Raw genomic sequence first — 27149 nt, 5'->3', positions numbered from 1 at the left:
CTTGAATATCTATATGGATTGTCTTGTAAGCAAAAATTTAGAAATATTAGGCAGATATCAAATTAAGAGTTAAGTATGTAGTTTAATAAGAAAAATATTTTAATGGAAAAAAAAGTGAGTCGCCCAACTTTATTTGGAAAATGAATAGCATTCTGAAAATTACCAACACAATGGAGAGAATGATAGAAAAATAAAGTATAATAAGAAGAGATAATTATTCTTAAACTCATAAACCCCATATAAAGTTTAATTATAAATAAAATTAAATTCCACAATTGCCTCCCGGTCCTCCAAAGTGAACAACACTTTCCTTATTAACCTCTCCGTAATATTTATCATGGTAACCAACATCATAACATTTAGTATTGTCAGAGAAGTGTTTGGTCATAAAAGATTCAGGTGTATAAACAATTAATGATGCACCTTGAATCTTGGGAGATCTAAAATAAGATTCATGGGTCCTATCTCCATCAGGAAAATGCCCAGATCCCATTGGAGGACTACGACCACCAACGTTGGCTTTTGTTCTCCCACCCCATCCTACGATGGATGCTGACCCTAAGTTCGAGAACAATGCTGCTGGATAATATCCGATGTTTACCTTCCCTGCGCTTATCCACCAATTTTTTGTCTTTAGATCCTAAAAACACACCTCAGCTTTTCTCAATAGTATATCATAAAATATTTCAATTCTTTAATTATATTTACTTTAAAATGTATTTAGAAAAGTAAAATGGATATTAATAATGCATTTAAGAGTCATTCAATTTTAGTCAAAGTGAAAATTTAATTGCATAATTATTTACCTGAGTAATAGCCATGTAAGCCTCATAAGTCGCGCCACCGTAGGTAGATGTGTCAGGGAAATATCCACCAGGGAAGTTCTTCCTGTCAACCTGGACAAAACCTCTACATGCGGTATTGTAGCATCCTGTCTTTTTGAAGTTATCGGACTGTAAAGTTTTTAGCATTGACTTAAATTTAAAGAAATGGAATATTTGTAGCATAAAGATATAAATAATGATATGTAACTGCCGTTAGAACTTAAAAAACTGTTTTAGAATTGATAATGTATTAAAAATTATGAGATATGATTGTTTAAATAATAAAAGTTTAAAGTATAAATAAAAGTTTTATATACAGAGTGTTATTATTTCAAAACATTATTTTTTAAAAATCTTTTTTACAAAGTTTTTTCCATTTTTTCTAGGTTTTCCCACCCGTTGTTCTTATATTTGAAAATTGAAGAGTGCGTGATTCTCAAAGCGAGTTCTTTATTTTTGTTTGATGAGTTTCTTCATTAAAATAAGTTATTTTTTTATCTTTTCTTGGTTTGTTCGTTCTTTCTTTGCATGTGGCCTTTTTTTGGCTAGTATCTAATGTTTGAATTCTTTATTAGTCTTTGCGTGAACTTAATGGTATATTCTGATAGTGTTGTTTCTAAGGATACATAGAGCTTTTTGCGAGCTAAAGATGTTTTAAGAGTTGTTGATCAGTCTAGTATGTCTCTTAGGTAAGGAAAACTAATTGTGTAGTTTCATGTGATTGATAAATTGTAATTGATAATTGTATGGTGTTTTTTCTGTATGATTGTATGATTGATTTGTGTGAATAAGAATTAATGAGTGGATTTGAAGTTAGGTTTAGAAATTGGTTTACTTGAATTGCATGATGAAATTGAGAATGGTGTATGATTGGTATTGTAGAGGATGTTATTTGAATCATTGAATGTGGTTTAATTTGAATTAAGCATCTATGTTGGCTGTTGGACTGAAATTACAAGGCTGGACTGGCATAAATCTACATGATGCAGAATTATGTAGATTCGGTGGACGAGAAAATACTTCTTGGATGAAAAGTCGGAGAGTTCATTAACTTGAAAGTGGTTGGGCGAGACAAGTCTCGCTAGGCGAATTTTGTGGGAATTTAAGCCCCAATGATAATCTCGTTGGGAGAGCTATGTGGTCACTTGGCGAATGTGCTTTTAGGCACTACTCATTGAACAAATATATATTCTCATTGAACAAGATTAATAGAGTTTAACACTATGTTCATATTTTTTCTTCTGGTATATTTACATGTGTGATCTTGTAAATGTTAATATGATGGCGGGTTCATGATTTTATGAATGGTTGGAATCAATCTAAGGAGGATTAGTAGTAATTTTGTTAATGTAGGCTTTGACATATGAGGGTTAGAAATGAGACATCCTGAATTCTACTAACTATTTATACTCAAAAAGAGTAAAATGAGTTGTGGTAAAAGTTACATGAAATCCTAATCACTGGACCATAGGCGCAAAGGAGACTAACCTTCTTAATGGTAGGATGATAACCCTTTTTGTTTATAAATATGTAGAGCATATATAACTCATATAGTTTTTTTTACTAGATGTATGTATATTATATTGCTATAATTATGATAATGGATGATTATATTAATATTTTATATGTATTTAATTATTTGTTTTGTTTGATTAATTTTATAATGTTTTATTTAATAGTTTTATTTTATTAAACGAGTGTTACACGAATAAATAAAATTAATTTTTATTTAGAAAACTTAATTATAATCTTCTATTAAGTGTTTATTATATGCAAGACACAAACATTCATTTGTCTTAGAGACAAAAGTGAAAAGAGAATAAGAAAAACCCATACCTAAGATTTATTAAAGTATATTCTCTTTCATGTTTTAGTTCTATAAATTAAATTAGGATTAAATAAAATATAATGATACGTTTTCTTACCGTCCATGATGTATAAAAATGGGTCCTTGCATCACCGTACATTGATGGATGTACCTGATATCAAAGTATGAAATCAATTAGAAATTTTGTTATGTTCGATTTTATCTGTTTTTTAAAATTATTTTCATAAAAACCAATAATTATGATATTTTTTCTTTACTATAATAAAAAAATTATATTATATTTATTTTAATTATTTTAAATACTCTATAGAATAATAATCTTTAATATGAACACAAATAAAAATACCTAATTTTATATTGACATTTAAGACACAAATTAAATGACATAAACTTTTAAAATAAATGATAAATACTAACTCACATGCCATCCCATAGTTATTCTGTTGGAAGATTCAACAGGTCCATTTTCAACCCATATATGAGACATAGATATTTGACCTTTCTCAACTTTTGGATTATAAAGGCTACATATCCCATTAACTTGATAAAAAGGAGAATGATTTTGTGGAACAAATGCTTCTGCAACCTGCAAAAATTGAATATATTCAAATAACTAATCAACTTAAAATATAATTTATAGAATAAACAATTAGTATTGTATAAGATATCTTACGTGAACACCTGGAATGTCTTTAATCAATATATCATTATTTAATAATTTTTCTTCAGCAGAAAAATTATATTTCATTCTTTGTACAGGAACTGTACCTTGTGGACATTCTTCGTTATCAAGATCAAACATGGATCCGATTTGTGAATTATTCACCAATGTTTTTTCAGTTAAATTTTCAAAGGTGGGTTTTATCTGGAAATAAAGGAATGAAAATTAAAATTTAGAAAAAAATATAATGAAAAAAGATTGAAAATTAAAACTAAAATATTAAAAGATTTTAAAGTTGAACCTTTTCTATATAATTAAAGGTTTTTATTACCTGCAATCTATGATTTTTTAGTAAAGGATGATCAAAGACCGGTTGTTTATAAATATTAATGCAGTCAACAATGCCTCCAAATTCTGTCTATAAAATCCAAAAAAGAAAGAATAAAATTAGTAATAAGTATAATGTGATAAAGTTAGAAAAAAACAAAATAATTTAAGAAGATTATAAACTACATAAATAGTCTTGATTGGAGTCTTATCACTGAGGTTTGGTTTTGTCTCAAACTCCAAATCTTCCCTCAAAGATAAAACATTATGACAAATTATCAAACACAAGCACACAAAAAAGAACAATATATTCGTCATCCTTTTCTCAACTCTCATTCTTGATAATCTATCTATATATACAGAGCAGCAGTATAGGATAGAGATTCAATAGTAAGTGAAATGACATACTCTTCCTCCTAATTCTAATCCTTGACTATTTTAAAAGGACTATTTACATTAATTAGGTAATAAATTAGTTGACATTAATTGGGTAATAAATGCAATTACTTGTTTTTGAAAAAATTATTAATATTTTTTCAGGAACGTTTCTTTCTTTCATATTTAATAATGATTATTTATACAAAAAAAAACATTATCTGTAAGTAGTGGGTTGAATTTTATTACTTTTTCAAAATTATAATTATTTCATTATTGATTATGAGAGATCTTTTAATAGGAGTTATTTGACTATTGTAACTAGGCTGAATGTAAAAGGTCATGACTAGGTTTATAAAATAAGTGTAATAAAGTAAATAGATATACTCAACCAAAAGGTAGAAATGGAATACATTTTGCTAAAAAAAATTGTTTGAGGTTTTCTATCTCATGGGTTCTTGATAATCCAAAATTTTTGAGTTTTTATCAAAGGTCTTTCTTTTCTTTTGTGTTTAAACTCTTATGCTTATATTCTGTCTTTGGAAATGTTACGTCTATCAATTTTCATTATGATTTCTTATTTACTATTATTATTTTTATTTTAAATAATTTTCAAAAATTATTGTTTATTAACATTCTAACCTAAATTTATATCCATAAAAGAATCCACCTCTTTGGATTCACATAGAAAATTCATACTTTATTTTTATTAAAATTATTAACTTTTGATAAAGTTTATTTACAATTTAATTAAATTTTAAACATCTAATTTTTTTAAATAATAGAAATTTTAATTCTTTAAAATACTAATTAAATGTTATAAATAATTATATGATAAATAGTAAAACATATATTTTTACCATTAACTTTTTTAACGCATAACTTTAATTTTCATTGATCATACATTCTGTAACATCCCAAAAGTATAGCTGAACACTATATATAAGAGTCATCACATAATAATAATAATAATGTAGGTTGACTTACAATTATCCTAAAATAACCATAAATTTAAAACTTTACAAAATTTTATCCTAATACAAAACTATATACATGATCGAACGGTCCCTACAAAACTATACACACAACTGATCGACCCTAGTCTAAGTAGTTGGATCCTTTCCATCCAACGCTTGCTCTAGAGAACACTCATCATCCTCTGTTTACACCCACAGTATGATCATTGCAAAGAAGAAATACCAAATGGACAACATGTACAAGACAAAAAAGAAGGGTAAGCTAGTGTAATTTAATAGTCATGTGAGCATACGATTCAAACAAACAGATCAGATAATCATATACATGTATAAAACATATAAACACATATCGACCGACTACTTTAACTTGACCGCCTGGACTAGTATGAATATGTAGCTTTGGTCGTTCGTGCACTCGTGGGTGTAGTAACTGGAAACCCATCAGCTGCCACACGAGGTTAGCCCGTTATCACTCACCGTAGGTAACCTCTTAGGCTAGGGCCTCCTACTATTCTCACGACATGACTTACCCATCTCTACTTGAGAATTAATTGATAACCAATCACTAAGACATTTTTCCATGGAATTCTCTTTCATACCTGAATCTAGCCGAACGGTCAACTTTCTGCATAATTATGTAGAACTTCTGGACAATTAAGAACACACTAGAATTTACCAAAACTAAACATTCTTCCCAACTTCTAATCCTCCATACATGATTCATATACCAATTTACACTTATCCAAGATTACCTAAACCTTTCTAACATCATTTCAAAGAATCCCAAACCAGAATTCACTTTAAATTCTACATAATCCACAACTCAATAACCACAACATTTATCATCCCACACAAACAATGACAAACACACAAACATTCAATTTCACACACATGCAAAATTGTCAAAAAAAAATTTCATACATCATCAACCAATCAATTAAATTAACTAGCTTCCCTTACCTCTTAACCGAACAGAAAGCTTTTAACACCTTCAAGAAATTGCTTGATCCTTAGGAAAATCTAAGAACACCTACCGATCACCGATTGGAAAGAGGAGACCAACAGTAGGTCCAAAAACGAAATCAAAATTTGAGAAAAGAGTCTGATAAACACATGCAAACAGAATTTTCTCTTGCATGCATAATAAAACAGAATCACTAAGAGGAGAGGATGAAACTTACTAACTCTAAACACTAAACCGATTGGTGGAATGGAAAGCTCTTGACACCCAGATTGTTTAGGCACGGTCTGATTGTTGAACAAATGAAGTGAGATTGAAGGAATCTAGAGAGAAGGAAGAGAAAATAAGAGAGTAGAAGAATTTGGAGAGATATAGTTGTATTCAGAGAATGGGACGAGACTTTTGAAACTTTCATATTTTAATCTAAACCGCTCAGTCTCATCCTTTGCATACATCTGTCTACTCCAAATTTCTTTAAACTCTCGGCTCTTACACATTTTAAATAAATAAATACATTTCAACATTTATTTTAAATGTAATTTTAATGCAAACATATATTTGTGTAGTTTTTTTCTATAGATCAAATATAATAGCGTATGATTATTTATTGTATAATTATGTATAAAAACGAACTAATATTTTAAAGAATATATATATATATATATATATATATATATATTTATTTATTTTAATTGTATAAATTCGGCTACTTACTGAACGCCTAATATATTATAAAAAGTTTCAACATATCATGTTGCATTTTATTATTATTTTTCCTAAATACTAATTAAGTTCCTACTTTTGAGTTTATTGAATATAGTCTTAATTTTGTTTTTCAATGGAGTATTAATTTTAGTCAATTTAGTTTTTTTATTAATATTTTAGGAGTTCTCTAAATAGTTTCTCTAAAATTTGATACTTAAAATAGAACTGAAATTATATATTTCTAAACTATCCAAGACAGTGCTCAACCGTGCACTTATGGTCTAATAATAGAGGTTTCCTTCCTACGTGAGTTTGTTTTTGTGGTTAAGTCTCATGCTCTGATGTTCAATTCCTAAGATAATTCTTGGAGAAGGAGTCTCCATGACTCAATTGCAGGTTTAGTTATTGAGGTTTTCTCTTCCAAAAGGTTTGTTCTTTGTAAGTCAACTTTAATTCCACCGCTTAGTTGCATCATTCACAATTTGTCTAGAATTGCATAATTTTCATCTAATTTCTCCGTTTTTCCACTTTAGCTTTGATAAGTGTCAAATTACGCTTAGTTTTAGGGTCTAGGAACACTTCTTTTGACAACTCTACTACATTTATTTTAAGTTTTTATGTAATTTTCATTTCTTTGAGTGAAATTTTTAGTTTTAGTAAAAATTTGCTAAATTAGGCATTTTAGAGTAAATTTTAGTTTAGTTAGTCTTAAGTCTTGTAGATAGTCCAAGTAGTGTTATATAGACTAGTGTAGTTGTTAAGACAAAATCGTCTACAAGACTAAAATGTCTAAACACTCTCATATGTTTTGAAGTTTTACAAAACAATATTAAACGAAATGAGAATACAAAGATGTTTTCACTAGAATACCAGAAAAATTGAAAATAGGTTATAAGTTAAAAATTATGAAAACCTAGTAACTTAGGAAAGTCTTAGAAAAACACTTAGGCTTAAACTAGAAACAATACTAAACGATTCCTAAAGTTAAAGCGTCAATGAGAGTTGTGCTAAATGTAGAAACTATACCAAAAGGTAATAAGTCAAACTCTCAAATAGATACGAATATAATAATGTTGATAATTTTTTTTGGTAAGCCCTTTAAGAGTCTCCATTAATATTAGAAAAACTTATAAAAGACAAAATCGCTAAATGCTTTGGCTAAAGAAAGCAAAATCTTAAAAAGCATTTACAACCGAATAGACGATATCATGAGCTAAACCATTCACTTCATCCAATGATGAAGTATTTAATCAATGTTTGGTATCTTAGTGAGAAGCTTAAATGATAAAATTCTACCCAAATAATAGAAAACACTTTGTTGTTCTAAACAAACATTAAATGTTATTAAATACTCAACATTCAAAAACAACAAAAAATAATAATAGAAAACACATATCCATAAAATAATTCAAAACATATTCAAATACATGAAAGTTTAGAGGTTACATCTTCTCCAACAACAAATGAGTTTAGTTCTCCATTGTCATGGAGAACATAGGTGTACAATGATGGAAGAATGAGATAAAAACCCTAGAAAGAGAAGAGGATAGCTCCCGCATGCCAAATTTGCCTACAAAGGATCGAAAAGTGTGTTTCTGAGCTTCAGCCATAAAAAAGATGTGAATCCTATGGCGTGCAAGTCCTTAAATAGATCAAAATTGGATCATCGGTCCAACACGCTAGCACTCAGCGCCCTTACTTAGGGCAATCGGGCGAGCTTGCGAGAGAAGTGGCGCTGAGGGACTTGAAAGGGGCAACCATACGCTCAACAGTGCATTGAAATTGGCGCTTAGTGCCCTTGGAAGGGCGCTCAGGCGTGCTGCTGTGCAGAGTGGCGTTGAGGGCCCCATAAAGGGCAACCAGGTGCCCTATGTTGGTGTTGAGGGCCCTAGAAAAGGGCAACCAGGCACCCTATGTTGGTGTTGAGGGCCCTAGAAAAGGGCAACCAGGCGTGGTTGCATGAGCTCCTACACCCAAGGCCCCAGAAAAGGGCAACCAGGCGTCCTGCGACCTTCTGTAACCTTCTTTGATGGTGCTTTTTTTTGTCCTTCTTGGGTTCCAACTTTGTGATACCTCAACTCCTCTTCCAATTCATTCCAATAACTTACAAAATCTAGGAAATTTAGTGATAAAATGATCAAGTATAACCTGAACTCTCTTATTCACTAAAATAAACTAAAAACAAGAGTTTAACCAAGCTTCAAAGTAAAAAAGGATTGATTTAGTATCAAAATTGCATCACAGATAACAGTATATTCAACTGTTATCAGCAGGTTCAATTAAGTGCTTCCAGTTTGTGTAGATCCTTGGTGTTCATTATTGTCCTTTCTTAAAATTCCTATTGTAGAAGGAAGTGAATGTGACTGAAGTGAAGACTGGTCAGCGGGGCTGGCTTGCGTTTTGAGATCAGCCAGAAACTAACAAGTAAAAACTTGGAGGTGTGACAACTAAAAGGGATCAAGGAAAAAATATTCAAAATGAATATTGAAGTGAAACCAATCAAGGAGAAGATCGAGATAGACAGCTTAACTAGCTTGTGTGTAGAGGTCGGTCGAAAACCTAACAAGTTGGTTTTTGAATTCCAATAAGCAAAGGAAGAAAGCAGCTTTGTTGTCAAAGAGACCAACAAGTGTCGAGCTTTTCAAGAGGAGGTGATTAGGGTATTGTATTATCGATTTGCCCTTATTTTCTTATTCAGATATTAGGATGCCAAATATTGGGGACGTTGAGTTCCTTTATACTTGGTGCTTTTGATTTTGTACTCAAATATTGGGATGTTGAGTTCCTCTCTACCTAGTGGCTCTTGTTTTTGTTTGATTAATTTTATGACTTGCCTCACTTAGAGATCTTTTTGTGCCTCTCTTAGAGGTCTCTCCTCATGTTACAAAGTAACATAAGTGCTAACTTCGTGGTGTTTTCCCATGTTACAATCTAGTAACTTGAGTGTCAACTATGTGGTGTTTTCTCATGTTACAATCTAGTAACTTGAGTGTCAACTATGTGGTTTTTTCTCATGTTACAATCTAGTAATTTAAGTGTCAACAACATGGCCTATTCTCATGTTACAATCTAGTAAATTGAGTGTCAACTCTGTTGTTTTTTTTCATATTATAATCTAGTGACTTGAGTGTCAACTTCGTGGTCTTTTTTCATGTTACAATCTAGTAACTTGAGTGCCAATTTTGTTGTAGTTTTTCATGTTACAATCTAGTAACTCTGATGTCATCTTTGTGATCTTCTATGAATGTTGAGAAACATGCGTATGAATAAAAATATGATTTTTATTACAAATCAAGTTGTGTCACATTAAAACCTTGCTCGACAACACCCAACTTTGGGAAAGAAATTGGTCGAAGGTAAAAGAGTATACACATCCTCATAATACATCTTTAAAGTCAAAAGAAAAGTAAAGACGAAAGGAAAAAATGCTCATATAACCATGAGACATTTAGTTGTAATATGCTTTTAAATGTGTAGTGTTCCATGTTCTCGAGAGAAGTTTTCCTTTGAGCTCTTCTAACTTGCACGCATCGTTCTATAGGGCATCCACTATGTGGTATAACTCGTCCGAGATATTGGAGAGTTTGCCTTTTGCTTTGTCTTTGCGGACTTCAACTTTCTATGCTTTGGTTTTCCTTTCTCTATGGTTATATTTTTACAAAGTTCAATGTGCGATCGTAGTTTGTGATACCACTAGTCAATAGTCATTGTGACCATAAAGAATCATAACCAAATAACTAAAAAAATAAAAGATCCCAAGTAAATAAACGTTTTGGGAGTAGAATGTTTGCTTAGCTTTTGGATGTTTTGTCTTTGTGCCTTCTTAGGTGTTCTATTCGTGGACGTTTATCTTTGTTATCTACTCTTAAAGTTTGTCTTGAGGTGACCTCGATGATTACCTTTCCATTAAATTTCTCTACCCCTTAGACTTTATTGTGGAAAGGTTCATAATGAAATACAGTTCATCCTGGTTGGGTTTTAGTTTTCTTTCTACTTGAAGTTTTTGAGTGTCGCTAGACTTTCTATAGACTAGGTGTAACTTTTGGTTCGTTCATTTTTGGATCCAACTATTATAACATTAGGTTGTTCATCTACTTAACCATATTATTTCTTACACGAAGTTGAATATCTTGGTCATCTCTCCAACTCAAAGCTTGGGCGCTCTTTTAGGGGCGCTGAGCACCAGTTTTTTAGCAAGCTTGCCTAGGCGCCCTAAGTGGGGGTGTTGAGCGCTGACGATGTTGGTCCATGATCCAATGCAGCTATATATAAGGACGTTGACGTCCTAGAGGGAGTATCTTTTGACAGAAGTGACACAAATTCAAACTTTTCCAACTCTCTAGAGGCAGAAGTGGATGCAGAAGCTCTCCTCTTTGGTTTTTAGGGTTTATCTTTCATTCTCATTCCATTGTTCATCTAGTTTCTCCATGACAAGGGGGACCTAAATTCAATTTGTTGTTGGGGAGATGATGTAACCTTGTGAACTCTCATGTATTTGAATTGGTTTTAATTGATATATGCTTCTTTCATCAATTGATAGGGATTTTCTCATTTGCTCTATGCTTGTTATGTTTTGATCATTCATGGCTTGATTTTATGGTCTTCTTTGTTATTGGGAAATACATAGAAACCACGTTCTGGAGAATTTCTCCTAAAAGCAATATTGCCTAGAGATGAGGATAGGAGTTTGGTTGTCTTAAGCTTATAATTCGTAATGCAAAATTAATTATTAGGGATGCAAAGGATTGTGGTCTAGTAATTAAGGATAGACTTTCTTCGCCGAGGGATCGAGTTTTAAGTAATTTAGAAAGTGATATTAACAATTGACTGAAGAAAATGAATTCTTATATGCATGAGAGTAAACTAGGGGAAGTCTAAACCCAGCAACATACTCATCTCATAATTACAATATCATTCATTCACCTTTGTGTTTTTCTTCAATTGATCAAAAGTGCATTCATATTTAATTTATTGTTTTTGCATTCAAAACCCTAAATTGTTCTTAAAAGTCTTAATTAGTTAAGTTATCACATGACTATTTAGTGTCGTGAGTCTCTTGGGAAACTATACTTGGTCTTACCAATTATTATTACTTGATACGATTCGGTACACTTGCCAAGGTCTTAACAAGGTCCGTCTTCAGAGTGATGATGGCTGAAAAGTCCTCGATCAGGATTTTAATGCCATATGTAAGGTGGACATAATCCAAGTTGTACAATGATCTTGCATCAACTATGAGGTATCACACCATCACAGTTTGATGTACATTGGTGTTTAGAAGTTTGTTAGCAGGTCGATGTACCCTTTGGTGTGAACTCATTCATCGATAACCCGAGCAGAGGTTTTGGGAGGGGTTGAATTAGGGTAGCTAGAATGTCCAACTTTGTGAAGGCATGCCAAAATAGTACATGGTCGAGCTACCCTAGTTTGTCAGGACCTTGTGGACTCGTTAGTTAGGGATGGTTGCCGTGATGGCAACCAGGTCATCTTGATCTAAGTTGTTCACAGAAAAATCTTCATCGGAGAAGGTTATAAGTGGTAAGCGTCATGGGGAACTGGTTCTTAAGTTGGTGCTTCTTTGGTATATCTTTTGTACAACAAAGGAATTTCCTCCCCTATGAAACCTTTAGCGATTGTGTTGATGCTACCCCTTTCCTAAGTAGGATTAGATTGGATGATCTGGATCTGAACAACTAGCTGCACTTGTTCAGTTGTTGATCTTGGAAGGGATTAGGATTTAGAGGACCATGTTAGGTTAATCAAATTGTCCTCGGCCCTGACCCCGACCTATGAAGGAAGATTTACCTGCAAAAGACTGTTTGACGCTTAAGATAGTAAGAACGTACCTGCAAAAGATTCTTCGACGCTCAAGATAGTACGAATGTAAGATCATTATTTATAAAGGAATAAGTACGAGTTTCAGTGTGTTTTCCTGATGAAATGCATGTATGTATATAAGGTTTCGAGGACCATGTCGTTCATGTGGTTGAAATAAAGAATATGTCTTTTAGAGACATTCTATTAAAAGATTATTTAAAGGATATAAAAAAATTGTTAAAATTTTAGTGATGGATGTCTAAAAATTCACTATTTAAAAAGGTTTAAAAGTTGTTATTTAATAAAAATAACTCATACTAAATAAAAATAATTAATAATAATTAATGATAATTAATAATAATTAAAGATAATTAATGATAATTAATGATAATTAATGATAATTAATAATAATTAATGATAATTAATAATAATTAATAATAATTAATTATATGTAATTATAATTAATAATAATTAATTATATGTAATTATAATTAATAATAATTAATTATCTAAAAATTCACTATTTAAAAAGGTTTAAAAGTTGTTATTTAATAAAAATAACTCATACTAAATAAAAATAATTAATAATAATTAATGATAATTAATGATAATTAATGATAATTAATAATAATTAATGATAATTAATAATAATTAATGATAATTAATAATAATTAATGATAATTAATAATAATTAATTATAATTAATAATAATTAATTATAATTAATAATAATTAATTATAATTAATAATAATTAATAATAATTAATTATATGTAATTATAATTAATAATAATTAATTATAATTAATAATAATTAATTATCGAATTGAAGGAGGTGCTTTCACAATTATAATATATATTAATTATTACTTAAACATACCATGTGTATTTCAATTTTATGGCACTGACCTAACATTTTAAGATTTACACCTTCCATCATCCAATGTAAACAGAAAACCAATTTTTTCTCCAAATAACCAAACAGAATTTGTTACAATAAGCTTATAATGTAGAAAATTTGTATCAAAAGTAAAAAACTTAATTTTTTATAACTTTGTCTCAAAATTTATTTTGGATGACTTTTTCTATCCAAGGAATTTGTTGAACTTCAAATAATTTTAAAGGTTAAATATGTTTTTAGTCCCTGACCTATCAATGATTTTAAGTTTCGTCCCTCTTTGAAAGGTTTGTTGATTTTCATCCTCTTAGTTTGGAAACTCGTATTTTTAGTCTTTAAAAATCAACGCCGTTAAGTTTTCTATGAGTTGACAAACGGTGAGCCACGTGTGATGTCACATTCCCTGACTACTTTTAATTGACGTGACAGTAAAGGTGTGGTGGTCGATCGGCCTGGTAGGTGGTCGACCACTCGGTCTGGTGGTCGGTCGGCGTGGTGGGTGGTTGCCCTGGTGGTCGGCCTCTCAACCTGGTGGTTGGCCACTCGGTATGCTGGTCAGCCACTCGATTTGGTGGTCGGCCTGGTTGTCAGTCAGCCTGGTAGTTCCAGGAGACTGTACGCTATAAAAAGGATTCTTCAAAAGCTTAAATAATGAGTGGCCGACCGATCAGTAGACCGAGTACCAGACCGAGTGGCCGACCATCAAATCGAGTGACCCACCTTCCACCAGACCTTTACTGTCACGTCAATTAAAAGTAGTTAGGGAAGGTGGCATCACACATGGCTCACCGTTTGCCACCTCATAGAAAACTTAATGTTGTTGGTTTTTAAGGACTAAAAATGTGAGTTTCCAAACTAAGGATGAAAATTATCAAACCTTTCGAAGAGGGATAAAACCCAAAATGACTTGATAGTTAAGGAACTAAAAACATATTTAACCCTAATTTTAATCAACAAAATAATTTTAATACGTAATTGCTTGATTCTTTGGTCGTCCGCACTTACAAGAGTTACATCATAAGTTAAATTATCATAAACTTAAATTGGATATAGTTAACATGAATCATGAAAATACTTAAGGTAGATCTAACAATTAGATAACGAAATTATGTAGTATGTAACTAAAATAAATCCTTTTTTCGAAAAAAAGAATATAAATGAACGCATTTTTTATCTAATAAATTTATTACTACTCCCTTTATATTCATTTAATTATAAATTATTTAGAAAATTAGGACGTGTTTAATAAAACTAATAAATTATTAGTTACTTTAAAAGCTAAATAAAATTTACAAGGTATAAATTTCCCAATTTGCTCTAGACAAAATATAATATATATATATATATATATATATTAAATTTATTGTTCAATATAATAAGAATTATATATGTGATTAATCTATCTTGTGAATATAAAGATGTCATACTCTATATATAATAGAAGAAATATGAGCTAAACATAAAATACAAATAAGGAATAATAACAAACTAACTAAAGATAAAAGATAAAGATAAACACTCATATCAAACTGGTGCATACAAATCGTATATGTATCAAACTTGTTAATAATATTATTAATAAAGACTTGGTGAAAATGTTTGTTTCACCATTCAAGTGATACCACATTGTTAATGATTTGCGAAGACGATATAAAAGATGAAATATCAACCTAAAAGACTCCTCATGAGCAACAAATTTGGAAGGTTGATCCATATAATTTTCGTTTTGTAAATCTTCGTTGAGGAATGAATTGTTGACGTGGATAAAGTCATTATTGAAAAGTCACTACGACTATAAATAAACTAACAAAATCATGTTTGCCACTAGAGAAAAAGCATACATGGACATGCCAAATGCACATGGTGGAAGAAGTCATAAATGAACAGGAAAGAGAAACCCTAAACATCTAGCATTCTCCAACCAAAACACTTAAAAGAGGAAAAAGAACGACCTTGACGCCTTGAATAACTGTCTAAGAGGAGGAGACACGCAACCATGTACGACGAATCTAAAAGAGGAAAACATCGACGTTCTAAATCATTGCATGTGAGAAGATAGGACGAAATTAGGCCTTCAAAAAATTTTTAAGCTCATAAACTAACACTCATTAACTAGAATATTTTGCTTCAAATTACCATAACTAACCATGAACTAATTTGTCCCGAACGCAATAATCTAAAACAAAACAAATAACACAACAATTTTCATTTATTTAAAGTATATAAATCTTATATGAAACTTAAATATTGATAACATGTTCAAACAACACATAATTCTACATAAAACTTATGACCTCGTCACTTTTATATTCAGATTATTTATGAAAAAAATATAAAAGAACATAAATAGTTTCACTATGTAATTATTTTATTTAAGTAACTTCTAAAACCAATATTCAAAATCTGGAAACCAAGAATAAAGTATCATAATATAACAAAAGTTTTAGTATATCACCATTAATTTTATTAAAATTGTTGATAATATGATAACAACAATAAGAGAAGAACAAGAATTTTAAAGGAAAGAGAAATTTGCTTTGATTAAAAATATAATCCGATAAAAATGTTTCCTAGTTCCTAAACTATTATGAGATGTTATTAAATTTAAAAAAAATGAAGATTGAAGAAAGAAAATTAGAAAGTAGTTGGCAAAAAATTATAGAGGAAGAGAGTTATGAAAAGCGAGATGAAGGATGAAATATGTTTTTAAAATTTACACAATCATAGATATTTGATAGATATATATTTATTAAATGAAGTTTAAGTATTGTTGGTATCCTTCATCCAAATTTATCGGTGTATCTTTTAGCATCTTCCTCTTTTAAGCTTTTAACTACAATGTTTCCAAATTTTACATCCATCCTAATCGTTTTAATCTCTTCACTTAATTTAAACTATTAAGGGAATGGTCCCACGTTTAGGTTTCCTAGTAGAAAAACAAGATTCCTAGAAAAAAATACAAGAGTGTTCAAATTAAACTTTTCCAAAATTAAAAAATATTAAAAAGGTAAAATATCATTTTTATTAAGTTATTTAATGTAACAAAAATTAATAATTTTAGTGAAACTAACACATTATTTGATTTTAAGAAAATTATATAAACATTTTTAGTAATATATTTTACCTACCAACAAAAGAGACCTTAATCATCTACAGAAATAATAATTTTCAGGATTTATAATTATAATACGGTCATCATAGGTATAGAAAAAAAAAAACTAAGATAACCTAGAGAAGAAGAATTGAGATAAATGTATATCTTGATTGCTATATATGATATTGTAAAAGAAAAAAAATATACAAAAATAATTGATGTAAATGAGCTAATTTAGTTGGAAATTGAATTATAGGAGCATATGAAGGTGGTGGGGACTGTAATGAATTCCATGAAAAAATGTGTAGAAAGAATCTTTTGTTTACAGGTGTAGAAAGAAAAGAGAATGATGAATGTTATGTAGGGTATCCCCACTCATCTCTAATCAAACCACATCTCCTTTCTCATCTTATCTATCCTTTCATCACATCTCACATTTCACTTTCATACTCCAATCTAGTCACCCATTAAAAAATATATATGATATATGATTTTCTTTTTGTTAGTAGATTAATAAATATATGTATTTAATATCATTTCTATTATAACTTCTAACATATTTTAACTTAAAAATTAAGTAGGTATACACTAACAAATCTTAAAACCCTATGTTAATAAACTATGATGTAAGTATATTTCAAGAGAATTTCTAATTGTGTATGTCAATATATTTTAAATTGTATGTTTATGTGTAAGAGGAAAAACCTTTCTAGGTAAAAAAGTGCACCTGTCCAAATTTATCATCTTTTGTTAATTTCTATCTCTAGTAAATATAGTGTTAAAGAAGAGGGGTGAAGAATTTATTTTATCTCTAGAACATTAGTGAGTTTAAAATAATCAACTTACAAAATATTTATCGATTAATTAGATTTTTAATTTCAAATTTTTGATACAAAATTACAATTCATTTTTATTCGAAATTTTGATAAATTTTTATTTATAAATTTTAAAAAAGAATGAATATAATTTTTTAATCTAATTGCATTAACATATTGAATGTATTTTATGTTATAATTTGAGTTGTTTATACTTTTTGATTCATTTATACTTCAATGTTAGTTAAAAAATACATTTGATACTGTTTTGTTTTGATTTGTGAGGTCGAGGTCAACAATTCTCCTAACTTCTTTCGTCTATTGTTCGATCGATTTAAGGTTATCAATAGAAGGTATTGTGATGCCAAAGTCAAATAATCTAACAATGAATGCATATTAAATATAACCAACTTACCGTAATACCTCAAATCTATATTTATAGATTTTTTATTAGAGTTCGTATTAACATCGGTCTAATTACGACCCAATTTGTAATGGCCTTGTTTTTATTTAATATAATCATCCTTAGTCCTAATGCATGTTTAAGATCAACTGACCGATTTATATTTATCAAACTGATTAATTTGACAAAATTTCTAATTAGTGAATCTAACCAAACTGACCAGACAATCATACCATTGAAATATATTAAAAAAAATAACATAATTAAATTAAAAATATTATATTCATTTATTTTTTAAATTTTAAAATCAAAATATTTCAATAATTCAAAACCATTTCAATTCCACAATAAATATAAAAACATAATTTATATTTATTTACCTTAAAATAAGTGCACATAGATAAAAGAGAAATGGTTGTCCAATGATATGTAAAGTATTAAACTCATTTTTATGTAAACTGAACCAGTATTAGTTTCTATGTATTATTAAAGCAAAATAGTTTATCTCTCAAAATTATTATTATCAAAATTAATAAATTAACGTGAGAACTTTTTAAGGAATTATAATATAGAATATTTAATATATATTTAATTAAACTGATATAATTTTTCAGTCTTATTATCTATCTAAAAACATTCATTTCTTTAAAATGTTATAAATGTTAAATGAAATTTGATAAGATATTAAATGTGATGTTTAGTTAAACATTTATCTAAATATACAATTATATTTTAATTAAATTATTTTTAGGGTTAAATATATTTTTAGTCTCTAAACTATCTATGAATTTGTTTTTAGTCTCTCTTTCAAAGTAAGATACATTTTAGTCCTCTTTCTAAAAAAATCTTAATTTTTTGTCGTCCTTCCAGAAGAATAAAAAATTAACGTTTTTTTAATAAAAGGACTAAAATGTACTTTACTTTGAAGGAGAGACTAAAAATAAATTCTCTTAATAATTTAAGGACTAAAAACATATTTAACCCTTATTTTTATAATTTTTTTAATATAACAAGTGATGTAATTAATAATTTTTACATCATACTAGTAAAAATATATACGTGTATGTTCACTTTTTAATGATAAAAACATAAAAATTAGTTATTTAAAACATAAAAATTAGTTATTTAAAAATAAAAATAGTAAATCAAAATAGATAATTCTTTTTATGTAATATATATATATATATATATATATATATATATATATTATTTTGACGTAATTTTTTTTAGTTCTCATAGATTTATTATTCTGCAATTTTTGTCTCTATAAAAATTTAATGACATATTTAAATATCTAATTTTTTAAAATTAAATAAATTTAGTCAATATATATTATCTGAATTTTAAAAAAAATTTCAGCACGCTTTTTATAATAACATATGTTAAAACTTTTTCTTGAATATTGTTATTTTCCCTTTTGCCAATTTTTAGAATCTGAATAATATATTAGTAATAAAATAAAATTATTTAGTTTAAAAAGACTAGATGTACAACAATTAAGTTCATACAGATACTACAATTATAAGGGAATAAACTACAAAAAAAAATGAATTCTATTATTATAAAAAAAAAAACTTAAATTTAAGGAAGAATCATTAGACTGAAACAAAAGAAACAACGGTTGTGATTGATAGATGAAAAAGTTGATTAGAAACTTTGTCATCAGATTGGTGGGGTCCACAATTTGAGTGAACAAAATTGACCTATACAATTGCAGGTCATAATTGTGGGGTTGACCAAAGCTATCATGGTGCTGCTACTGTGTTCAGCACAACGTATGCTTACAAAGTGAATGCCTATATAAACATTTGCTTGAAACCCTTGTTTTCCTTCTCATGCCACCTTTTTTTTTCAATTGAAATGGAGCAATTTGCTTGGGGCCTCTTTTGATCTTTGAATCTGTAAGTGCTTCCATCCCCTTGTGTGGATTTTATTCTATGAATTTGTGTTGAATGCTCTTTTTTATTTTTTATTTTGTTAAGGGTTATCTCTGAATAGGGTTTTTGCTGTTTTGGGTAAAAAATTGATCTCTCTATTTTCTATGAAATCTGTTTTTCAATTTTGGGTTTCTTAGAACAAAGACTGAGGGGATGAATTAGATACAAAGAGTTTGAAGTTTTTCTTTATAATTGGGGCTTTGTACATGTTGAATTGCCGCTTCACCTGGGGAGTAACGTGAAGGGTAAAGGGGTTTTTCTTTGTTCTGATTGTATGTGGTATGATATAAATATTAAAAGGGAAAATTTTTTGGAATTTGGATCCTGAATATACTGTGAAGAAATATGAACTTGGTATTGTGATTGCTGTGTTTTTTTAATTATTGTGTTTGTATTGATTTAACTTAAGCCTTTGCTAGGTAATTACCCACGTCAAAAGTTAATTGAACTAAAGTGCAGAGAAAGATTTTGTTTCATGGTTTGATTCCTGTATTCAGTCGTAATTTCATGTGGCATGGGATATTTATTTGTACTCTTGTGGATATCTATGTTGAATGGCATATTTCTTCTAATTGGTGGTCATGCTTAATTTTCCTTTTATCGCTGTCCCCTTTTGTCTCTCTTTCCTTTCAAATTTTCCCTGATCACCCTTTATTATTTCTGCCTTGTTGGAACTTTGAAACATAATCTAATCCAACATGGTCCTTGGTTGTGGTAAATTATTTATAAACTATTGATGTTCTTTATGAATGATGAATGATCCATGTTTGGTATTTTTGTAAAAGAGTCTTGGTTTTTTATGGAGCTGACTTGGCTGTGTAATCCATGTAGCTGATCTTACCCAGTGGTGGGATAAGGCTTTGTTGTTATTGTTGTGCTTTGTACACTGTATCAGTTTCTTGATCATATTTCATTTGATTTTCAGTGATCAAGAATCTAGATAAAGAACTTGAAATGGATACAAATGGGAGTCTACGTGCCAACAACTGGGCAAGGTCTTCATCGTTAACCTCGGATTCCATGTCATTCCCAAATTTTGGTCTGCAGAATAATCAACCGAAATGGGATGATCCTTCAAATTCTGATTATGGGATCAGAGCAGAAGTACCTTTCAAAGACTTCAACCAGCCTTCTCAAACTCAGTCTCCACTTCCTTGCAACTCAAACAACGAGATTGAGATCCCAAATCAAGAAAACTGTCATCTGAATGAATCATCACAAAACAGTGCACTCCAAGATTGGGACCCCAATGTGATGTTGAATAACCTGTCTTTCCTGGAAGAAAAGATTCATCAGCTCCAGGATCTAGTGCACTTGATTGTTCGTCAAAAAGGCATTGGACAACCTAATGAACTTGTAACACAGGAACAGCAGCTTATCACAACTGATCTCACATCAATCATTATTCAGTTGATCTCTACTGCAGGTAGTCTGCTCCCATCTGTTAGGCACAACCTTGCAAACACAGCTTCATTGTTTGGACAGATTGATCAGCTTCGTGAGACGACCATTCCTTCCGGGACTGGTGGAAGTAGCAGCTGTATTCAGCCAGAAAATAATGGTGGAAAGAAAATGTCTGATCAGTCCATGCAAACTGATCTACCTAATAACTGTGAAATGGAGCCAAACTACAATGTGGTAGAACAAGAACTCAAAGATGAAGAAGATGTAGATGATGGAGAAAACCTTGCCCCTGGTTCATATGAGATTCTACAATTAGAGAAAGAAGAAATCCTTGCTCCTCACACCCATTTCTGTACAATTTGTGGGAAGGGGTTCAAGAGAGATGCAAATCTGCGAATGCATATGCGTGGCCATGGCGACGAGTACAAAACCCCAGCAGCTCTTGCAAAACCTCACAAAGAATCTGGATCACCAAAGCTTATCAAGAGGTATTCCTGTCCCTATCCTGGCTGCAAGCGCAACAAGGATCACAAGAAGTTTCAACCTCTGAAGACTATCCTGTGTGTGAAAAACCATTACAAAAGGACACACTGTGACAAGAGCTACACATGCAGCAGATGCAACACCAAGAAATTCTCAGTCATGGCTGATCTGAAAACTCATGAAAAGCACTGTGGTAAGGATAAATGGTTGTGTTCATGTGGCACAACATTTTCTAGGAAAGACAAGCTTTTTGGGCACATTGCTCTTTTCCAGGGCCATACTCCAGCCATTCCCTTGGATGACGCCAAAGGGGTAGCTGAGCCACCCAATCATGACAGCAAAGAAAACAGTAAGGTGGGGAATGTGCAGTTCAGTTTTGGATCAAGTCCTTCTTCAAATGGAAATGAAGTTGAACATGTGATGGATGTAAAAGGCAATTGTGATGATCCTCTAAGTTTTTTCTCATCATTGAACTTTGACAACAGCTTTGGTGGGTTTAATGAATTCACTAGACCTCTGTTTGATGACTCAGAAGGCTCATTCTCTTTTGTGATTCCTGGATCTTTCAAATCCGACGGAGTATCCAGCCCTGACAATCTTTTGTAACAGTGTTAGCATGTGTTTGTCTCTTAATGTGAGCAACTACAACTCTGGTTTGTATTAAATTTGTAAAGCCAGTTTAGTTTCCTATCCCTTCAAATTCTTAAGAAAGATGATAGATTTTCTTCAAGATTTTATCTTTTTTCAAAACTTCTGAATAGAGAAATATAAATTTGCACTTTTATATCTGGGTTCTTCAACATTCCATTGCTGTGCTACAAAATAACTTGCCGTTTACAGTTGATTGCACCCCCATAATTTCCAGATCACCTGTTCCGGAAATCTTTCAAAACAAAATTTTCAAAATATTCAAAACATGATTTCTGATCAGAATTTTTTCTATATTTTCAGAATAACTTTTCTAGAACAAATTTTCCAAATTCATGAGATGCCTTATATAGACTAGGATTTCCAGAACAAGATCTATGACAAGATATATGGAATAAGTTTCTTGAACATATGAGATATGTTTTGGAATGAGTTTTCCATAACGAGCAACCCAATGTTTTACTCATTCTTTCTCCTTCCTTTCAAGAGTATGGTGAAGAATGGAAGAGTTTTTAATCCTTTTGCTATTGGTATGGGATGCAGGTAGTAATAATGGAGGTGAAGGAAGAAAAAATCTCAGTATGAAAACTAGCCTATAATTCTTCCTCCACCTCTTGTGTATGATTTTTTGTATAGTTGATTTTTTGAAGCAAAAAAAAATACACGAGATTAATTGTAGAATCTTTTAATAGTAAGAAACTTAAACTAAATTTTGTAAACTATACATAAATGTCTGATCACTAAAAAATCATTTTCATTTCTTTTAGCTTAAACTATTTAACTATAATTTAATGCTTTATATTTATTTATTGTATATGACAACATTATATATGACTGGGTAATATTTTGTCTCTTGGCAAGGTGTTTGGTATTTTAAAAGTATTGTTGAGAATACAAACCATATACACATTCATATGTGTGTGAGCGAGATATAAAAGAATTTAATAGTGAAGTGTTAGTTTTTTTCTTTTTCTTTTTAATAAATTTTTACGATAGAACTTTAGAATATCAGTGTAATTGAGATGCCAACATTTATGACATTTATAGTGATATATGATCTGGGAAGTATTAATATATAAGACATTAGTTATAATAAAAGATAAAGAAAATTTGTGTTATCTCATTTCAAACAAACGACGGCAGTTTAATTTTATATATAGAAAACTTGAGATTTTAATTAAAATTGTGTGAAACTTTTAATATGGTTTGTTGTGTCTATAGTATATTTTTTACCTACTTTTATATGTGTAATTTAATAATAACAAATTAAAGTACTAAAATATACTATATACTATAATTTACAAATTTAACTTTAGTATTGTTTTGAATAAATAAATCTGAATATTTAAAATGATTTATTGGTTGACAGAAAATGATTTATTAAGTTACAATTAGTCACATTTTTATATCTTTGTTAAAAAGAATGGTAACATCCTAAAAATACAGTGTAAAACCATATAGAGAATAATCACATGTTAACAATATTACAGATCAGTTCAACGCTCGGCTATATATAATTACGGCCGAACGACCTTATATAACAGCAGGGAAGTAAAAACTAACGCTAGTTACCACTATTCTAACTGCCACTAGACCGAACGTTCTACAAAAGGAACTCATACCAAGCGGTCTTACAAAATATAAAACTAATATCAGACCGAACATCCCTAAGGTTCGTCCTTCACTTCCTCCGCGTCTTCCAATACTTCTTCCAGCAGCTCTTCTCCTTCTGCTCACATCCACACAGATGATCATTGCAACAGGACAACGACAGGACGTACCACACAGGCAAAAATGATAAACAGGGTAAGCTTATGTAATTTAATTTACTCAATCATAACATACAACATTCATAACAAAACCAACAACGACCACATCATGATTCATACATCCATGCATGCAAATAACGACCACATGAATCAGACTGTCCGGACTGTATGAATCCTGTGTAGCTACGACGTTCGTGCACCCGAGTGATGTAGTAATTGGGATACCCTCAACAGCTGCCACCTGAGGTTGATCCGTTCCGTCCAAGTTAACCTTATGGACTAGGACCTCCTGCCATTCCCACACATGACTTACTCCTCTCTACATGAGAACGAGTAATCATGGAATATCAGGATGAACGCCCGGTAAGCTTTGCCCACATTCATACTTTACCAATCAATAACCATGTTTTGAGATATTCCTCCCTAGAATACTCGTTCATACCCAAATTATTTCATATACATCACATTTCAAATTCTCTCATACTTTATCATCTACATATTCAAATGAAATAAGATCATACGTTCTTATTATAGCCCAAGTACGACTAGTATAACAAGACCGAGCGCTACTCATCTACTTCAATAAACAAACTCTTAAGAGTTCAAACCGGACGCCACGAAGCCTAGGCCGAGTACTAAGACTCTGGCCGAATACCTTTTAAAGACCAACACTGATTTACACTAAATACTAATACTGATGAGAAACTATGAAGTAACGGACGCTATTGAGTTTGAATGAAGACTCTCATTATAAGAACGATAATAATATATATATTACAGAAAACAAGACCCAGCGCTTGGTTTAAGACCGAGCCCTGTAGAACCGAACGCTATAAAACGAGCAATGACCCAAGGCCAAATGCTTATCAGGAACGAGCGTTACTGAGACAAAACGCTTGGTCTAAGACCGATCACTGATAATTTACATAGAAAGAATGAATATATATATATATATATATATGTATATATATATATATATGTATATATATATGTATATATATATATGTATATATATATATGTATGTATATATATATATATATATATATATATATATATATATATATATATATATATATGTATATATAAACAATTACTCCACACTTAGTCTTACTGAAAAAGAACGATAACGTCCACAACCTTAAGTAGTATATAATACATGAACTAAACTGTTTATGCAACCTAAAGAAGGATTACACTTAGGCCAAACACTCATTATACGTATCTATTATTATAGCCCGATCTTCACTCATGCAATTCCTTGTAGAAGAAGAACTTAATATAGACGGACGCTCAAAGGGGAACAAAATGGTTAATACGAACTCTCGGTCAAAGTTTAACAAATCCTATATAGTATTACAGGAAAACTCTTAAATTCTATCCCCAAAACATGAGACTCAGGTAAGACCATGTACTCCCAAGAAGAACCGAACGCTCGTTAACAACTCTCGACCATACTACCACCTTTACTTAGACTATCACAGTTTGAATATCAAGTCCTATCTCAACTCAATTCACAACATGCATCATTCATCCATCCACACGTCCAAACAAGCAGTACACACATATCTCATTCATCAAATAATCAAACAACGTATCATGCAAACATGCCAACGTTCAAACAAGAATTTAATCAAATTATATAAGCTTCCCTTACCTCGACATGTAACCGAACGCTCAACTATGCAGAATTAGAGCTCCCTACTACCAAAGACTTAATGTCCGACGACCACGTTTTAGGAATACTGAACCACATAGAAAACCAGAAACACTCAGAATAATACTACCCACTCAGGCAACTGGAACTAGAGAGTTACATGCGAGTATAAACGAACGTGCTTAAAGAGAAAGAACTCACCAACTCAGTATCACAAACCGATCGGTTTAAATGGAAGCTCTTGACGCCTGGAGTGTTCCAGCGGTGCTTGAGAGGTGATTGGAAGAAGAAAGGGTGAGGTTTTCTTAGAGAGAAGGAGGATATTTTAGAGAGAAGGAGGAGAAAAGAGTTTCAGCAGTTTGGAGAAGAAGGAAGACATGCAGAGAAGTGACACGTTATTTGAAATTTGGCCTTAAATACTGTCGTCACCCAAAACGAACGACCACTCTCCTACAACTACTTGTTTTCCACTAACTGAGACGCTCACTCTCTTCTTGGCACATGGATCCCACTACTTGAAGTTTTTGCGTGGGTTTTAATGGGGTATGACAAGGATAGTTATAGTTTTTAGTATGTGTAAGTTAATAAAGTGGCAATAACTTAAATAATTTTATTAGTTAGTATTCATTTGACATATGCCTGATTTTGATTTTGATTTTGAAAAAAGAGTATCAACTTTAAATAATTAGAATTTAATTTAATTTAAACTACATAATTAGAATGTAATTTAATTTAAACTCTGTACAAATCTAAGAAAATGAATTAAATATAACAAAATTATAGCAACCCGCTTAAAAGTTTTTAAACAAAAACACATGAAAATGTATTATTATCTGATAGAATTTAGTAAAACATGTTGTAGTGGAAAATTTGAATAAAATCCTAATTTTAGTTTACTTCAAATTGATCGAAACGCCTACATACTGTAACATCCCATAAAATACAGTAATAAACCATATAAAATAGAATGTTCACATATATTGATATATCAAATCAGTTTTACAACTAAAGAAGTAAATCACGCTATTGGCTGAATGGCCTTAAATACACTAATACCAATAACGTGTTCGCTCCAAGCAAAAGTGATGACCGAACGGCTTACAAAGTATAAAATGCCGAACGATCAAAGAAACAAAAAGGAAGGTCGTCCTAATACATCAAACTAATAAGTAAACTGGCCGCCAACCGAACTCATTACTGTTCGGCCTTCACTTCAACATCTACGAGGTTTGCTTCCTCCAAATTTTCTTCTTCCAGTGTTTTCTCAAGCAAAGCCTCCCCATCTGCTCACATCCACACGGATGATCATTGCACAGACAGGACGGACGTACAAGTACGATAGACAACACAAGGAAAAACGAAGGGTAAGCTTATTGAATTTAATTCAAGTAATATCATGCATTTCATAACACATCAAACATATCAAATATTCCACAACATATAATTCAATCAAACCCTTAACTCAATCAATTCCTGATACTAGACTGACTGTCCGGACCGTATGAATTCTGTGTAGCTACGACGCTCGTGCACTCAGTGGTATAATAACTGGAATGTTACATCAGCTACTC

At 30.8% G+C, this 27149-nt stretch overlaps 2 protein-coding genes across 2 annotated transcripts; one reads left to right on the top strand and one right to left on the bottom strand.

Moving 5' to 3' along the window:
* Positions 1–262: 262 nt before the first annotated feature.
* Positions 263–3454, bottom strand: LOC108344338 (uncharacterized). Its single transcript, XM_017582794.2, has 6 exons — positions 3421–3454; positions 3326–3333; positions 3074–3238; positions 2750–2803; positions 807–953; positions 263–640 (listed from the first exon to the last, which is right to left on the bottom strand). The coding sequence occupies exons 1-6, from the start codon at positions 3452–3454 to the stop codon at positions 263–265; spliced, it is 786 nt and encodes a 261-aa protein (XP_017438283.2).
* Positions 3455–19411: 15957 nt separating this feature from the next.
* Positions 19412–22290, top strand: LOC108346106 (protein SENSITIVE TO PROTON RHIZOTOXICITY 1). The gene is made up of 2 exons (XM_017585089.2): positions 19412–19583; positions 20545–22290. The coding sequence occupies exon 2, from the start codon at positions 20574–20576 to the stop codon at positions 22110–22112; it is 1539 nt and encodes a 512-aa protein (XP_017440578.1). The 5' UTR covers positions 19412–19583; positions 20545–20573; the 3' UTR covers positions 22113–22290.
* Positions 22291–27149: the final 4859 nt, after the last annotated feature.

The sequence above is a fragment of the Vigna angularis genome, chromosome 8 (genome assembly GCF_016808095.1).
Source record: "Vigna angularis cultivar LongXiaoDou No.4 chromosome 8, ASM1680809v1, whole genome shotgun sequence".
NCBI classification, from domain to species: Eukaryota; Viridiplantae; Streptophyta; class Magnoliopsida; order Fabales; family Fabaceae; genus Vigna; species Vigna angularis.
The sequence above is the reverse complement of the archived record's forward strand: the minus strand, read 5'-3'. Positions and strand labels throughout refer to the sequence as shown.

Bases quoted from the DNA above. Each gene is read 5' to 3' on its own strand.
- LOC108344338 (XM_017582794.2), bottom strand. From the start codon at position 3,454: ATGTTTGATCTTGATAACGAAGAATGTCCACAAG. The intron at 2,804-3,073 runs GTGAGTTAGTAT...CTTTGATATCAG, and splicing joins GAATAACTATGGGATGGCAT to GTACATCCATCAATGTACGG. The intron at 641-806 runs GTAAATAATTAT...GTGTGTTTTTAG, and splicing joins CTTACATGGCTATTACTCAG to GATCTAAAGACAAAAAATTG.
- LOC108346106 (XM_017585089.2), top strand. From the start codon at position 20,574: ATGGATACAAATGGGAGTCTACGTGCCAACAACTGGGCAAGGTCTTCA.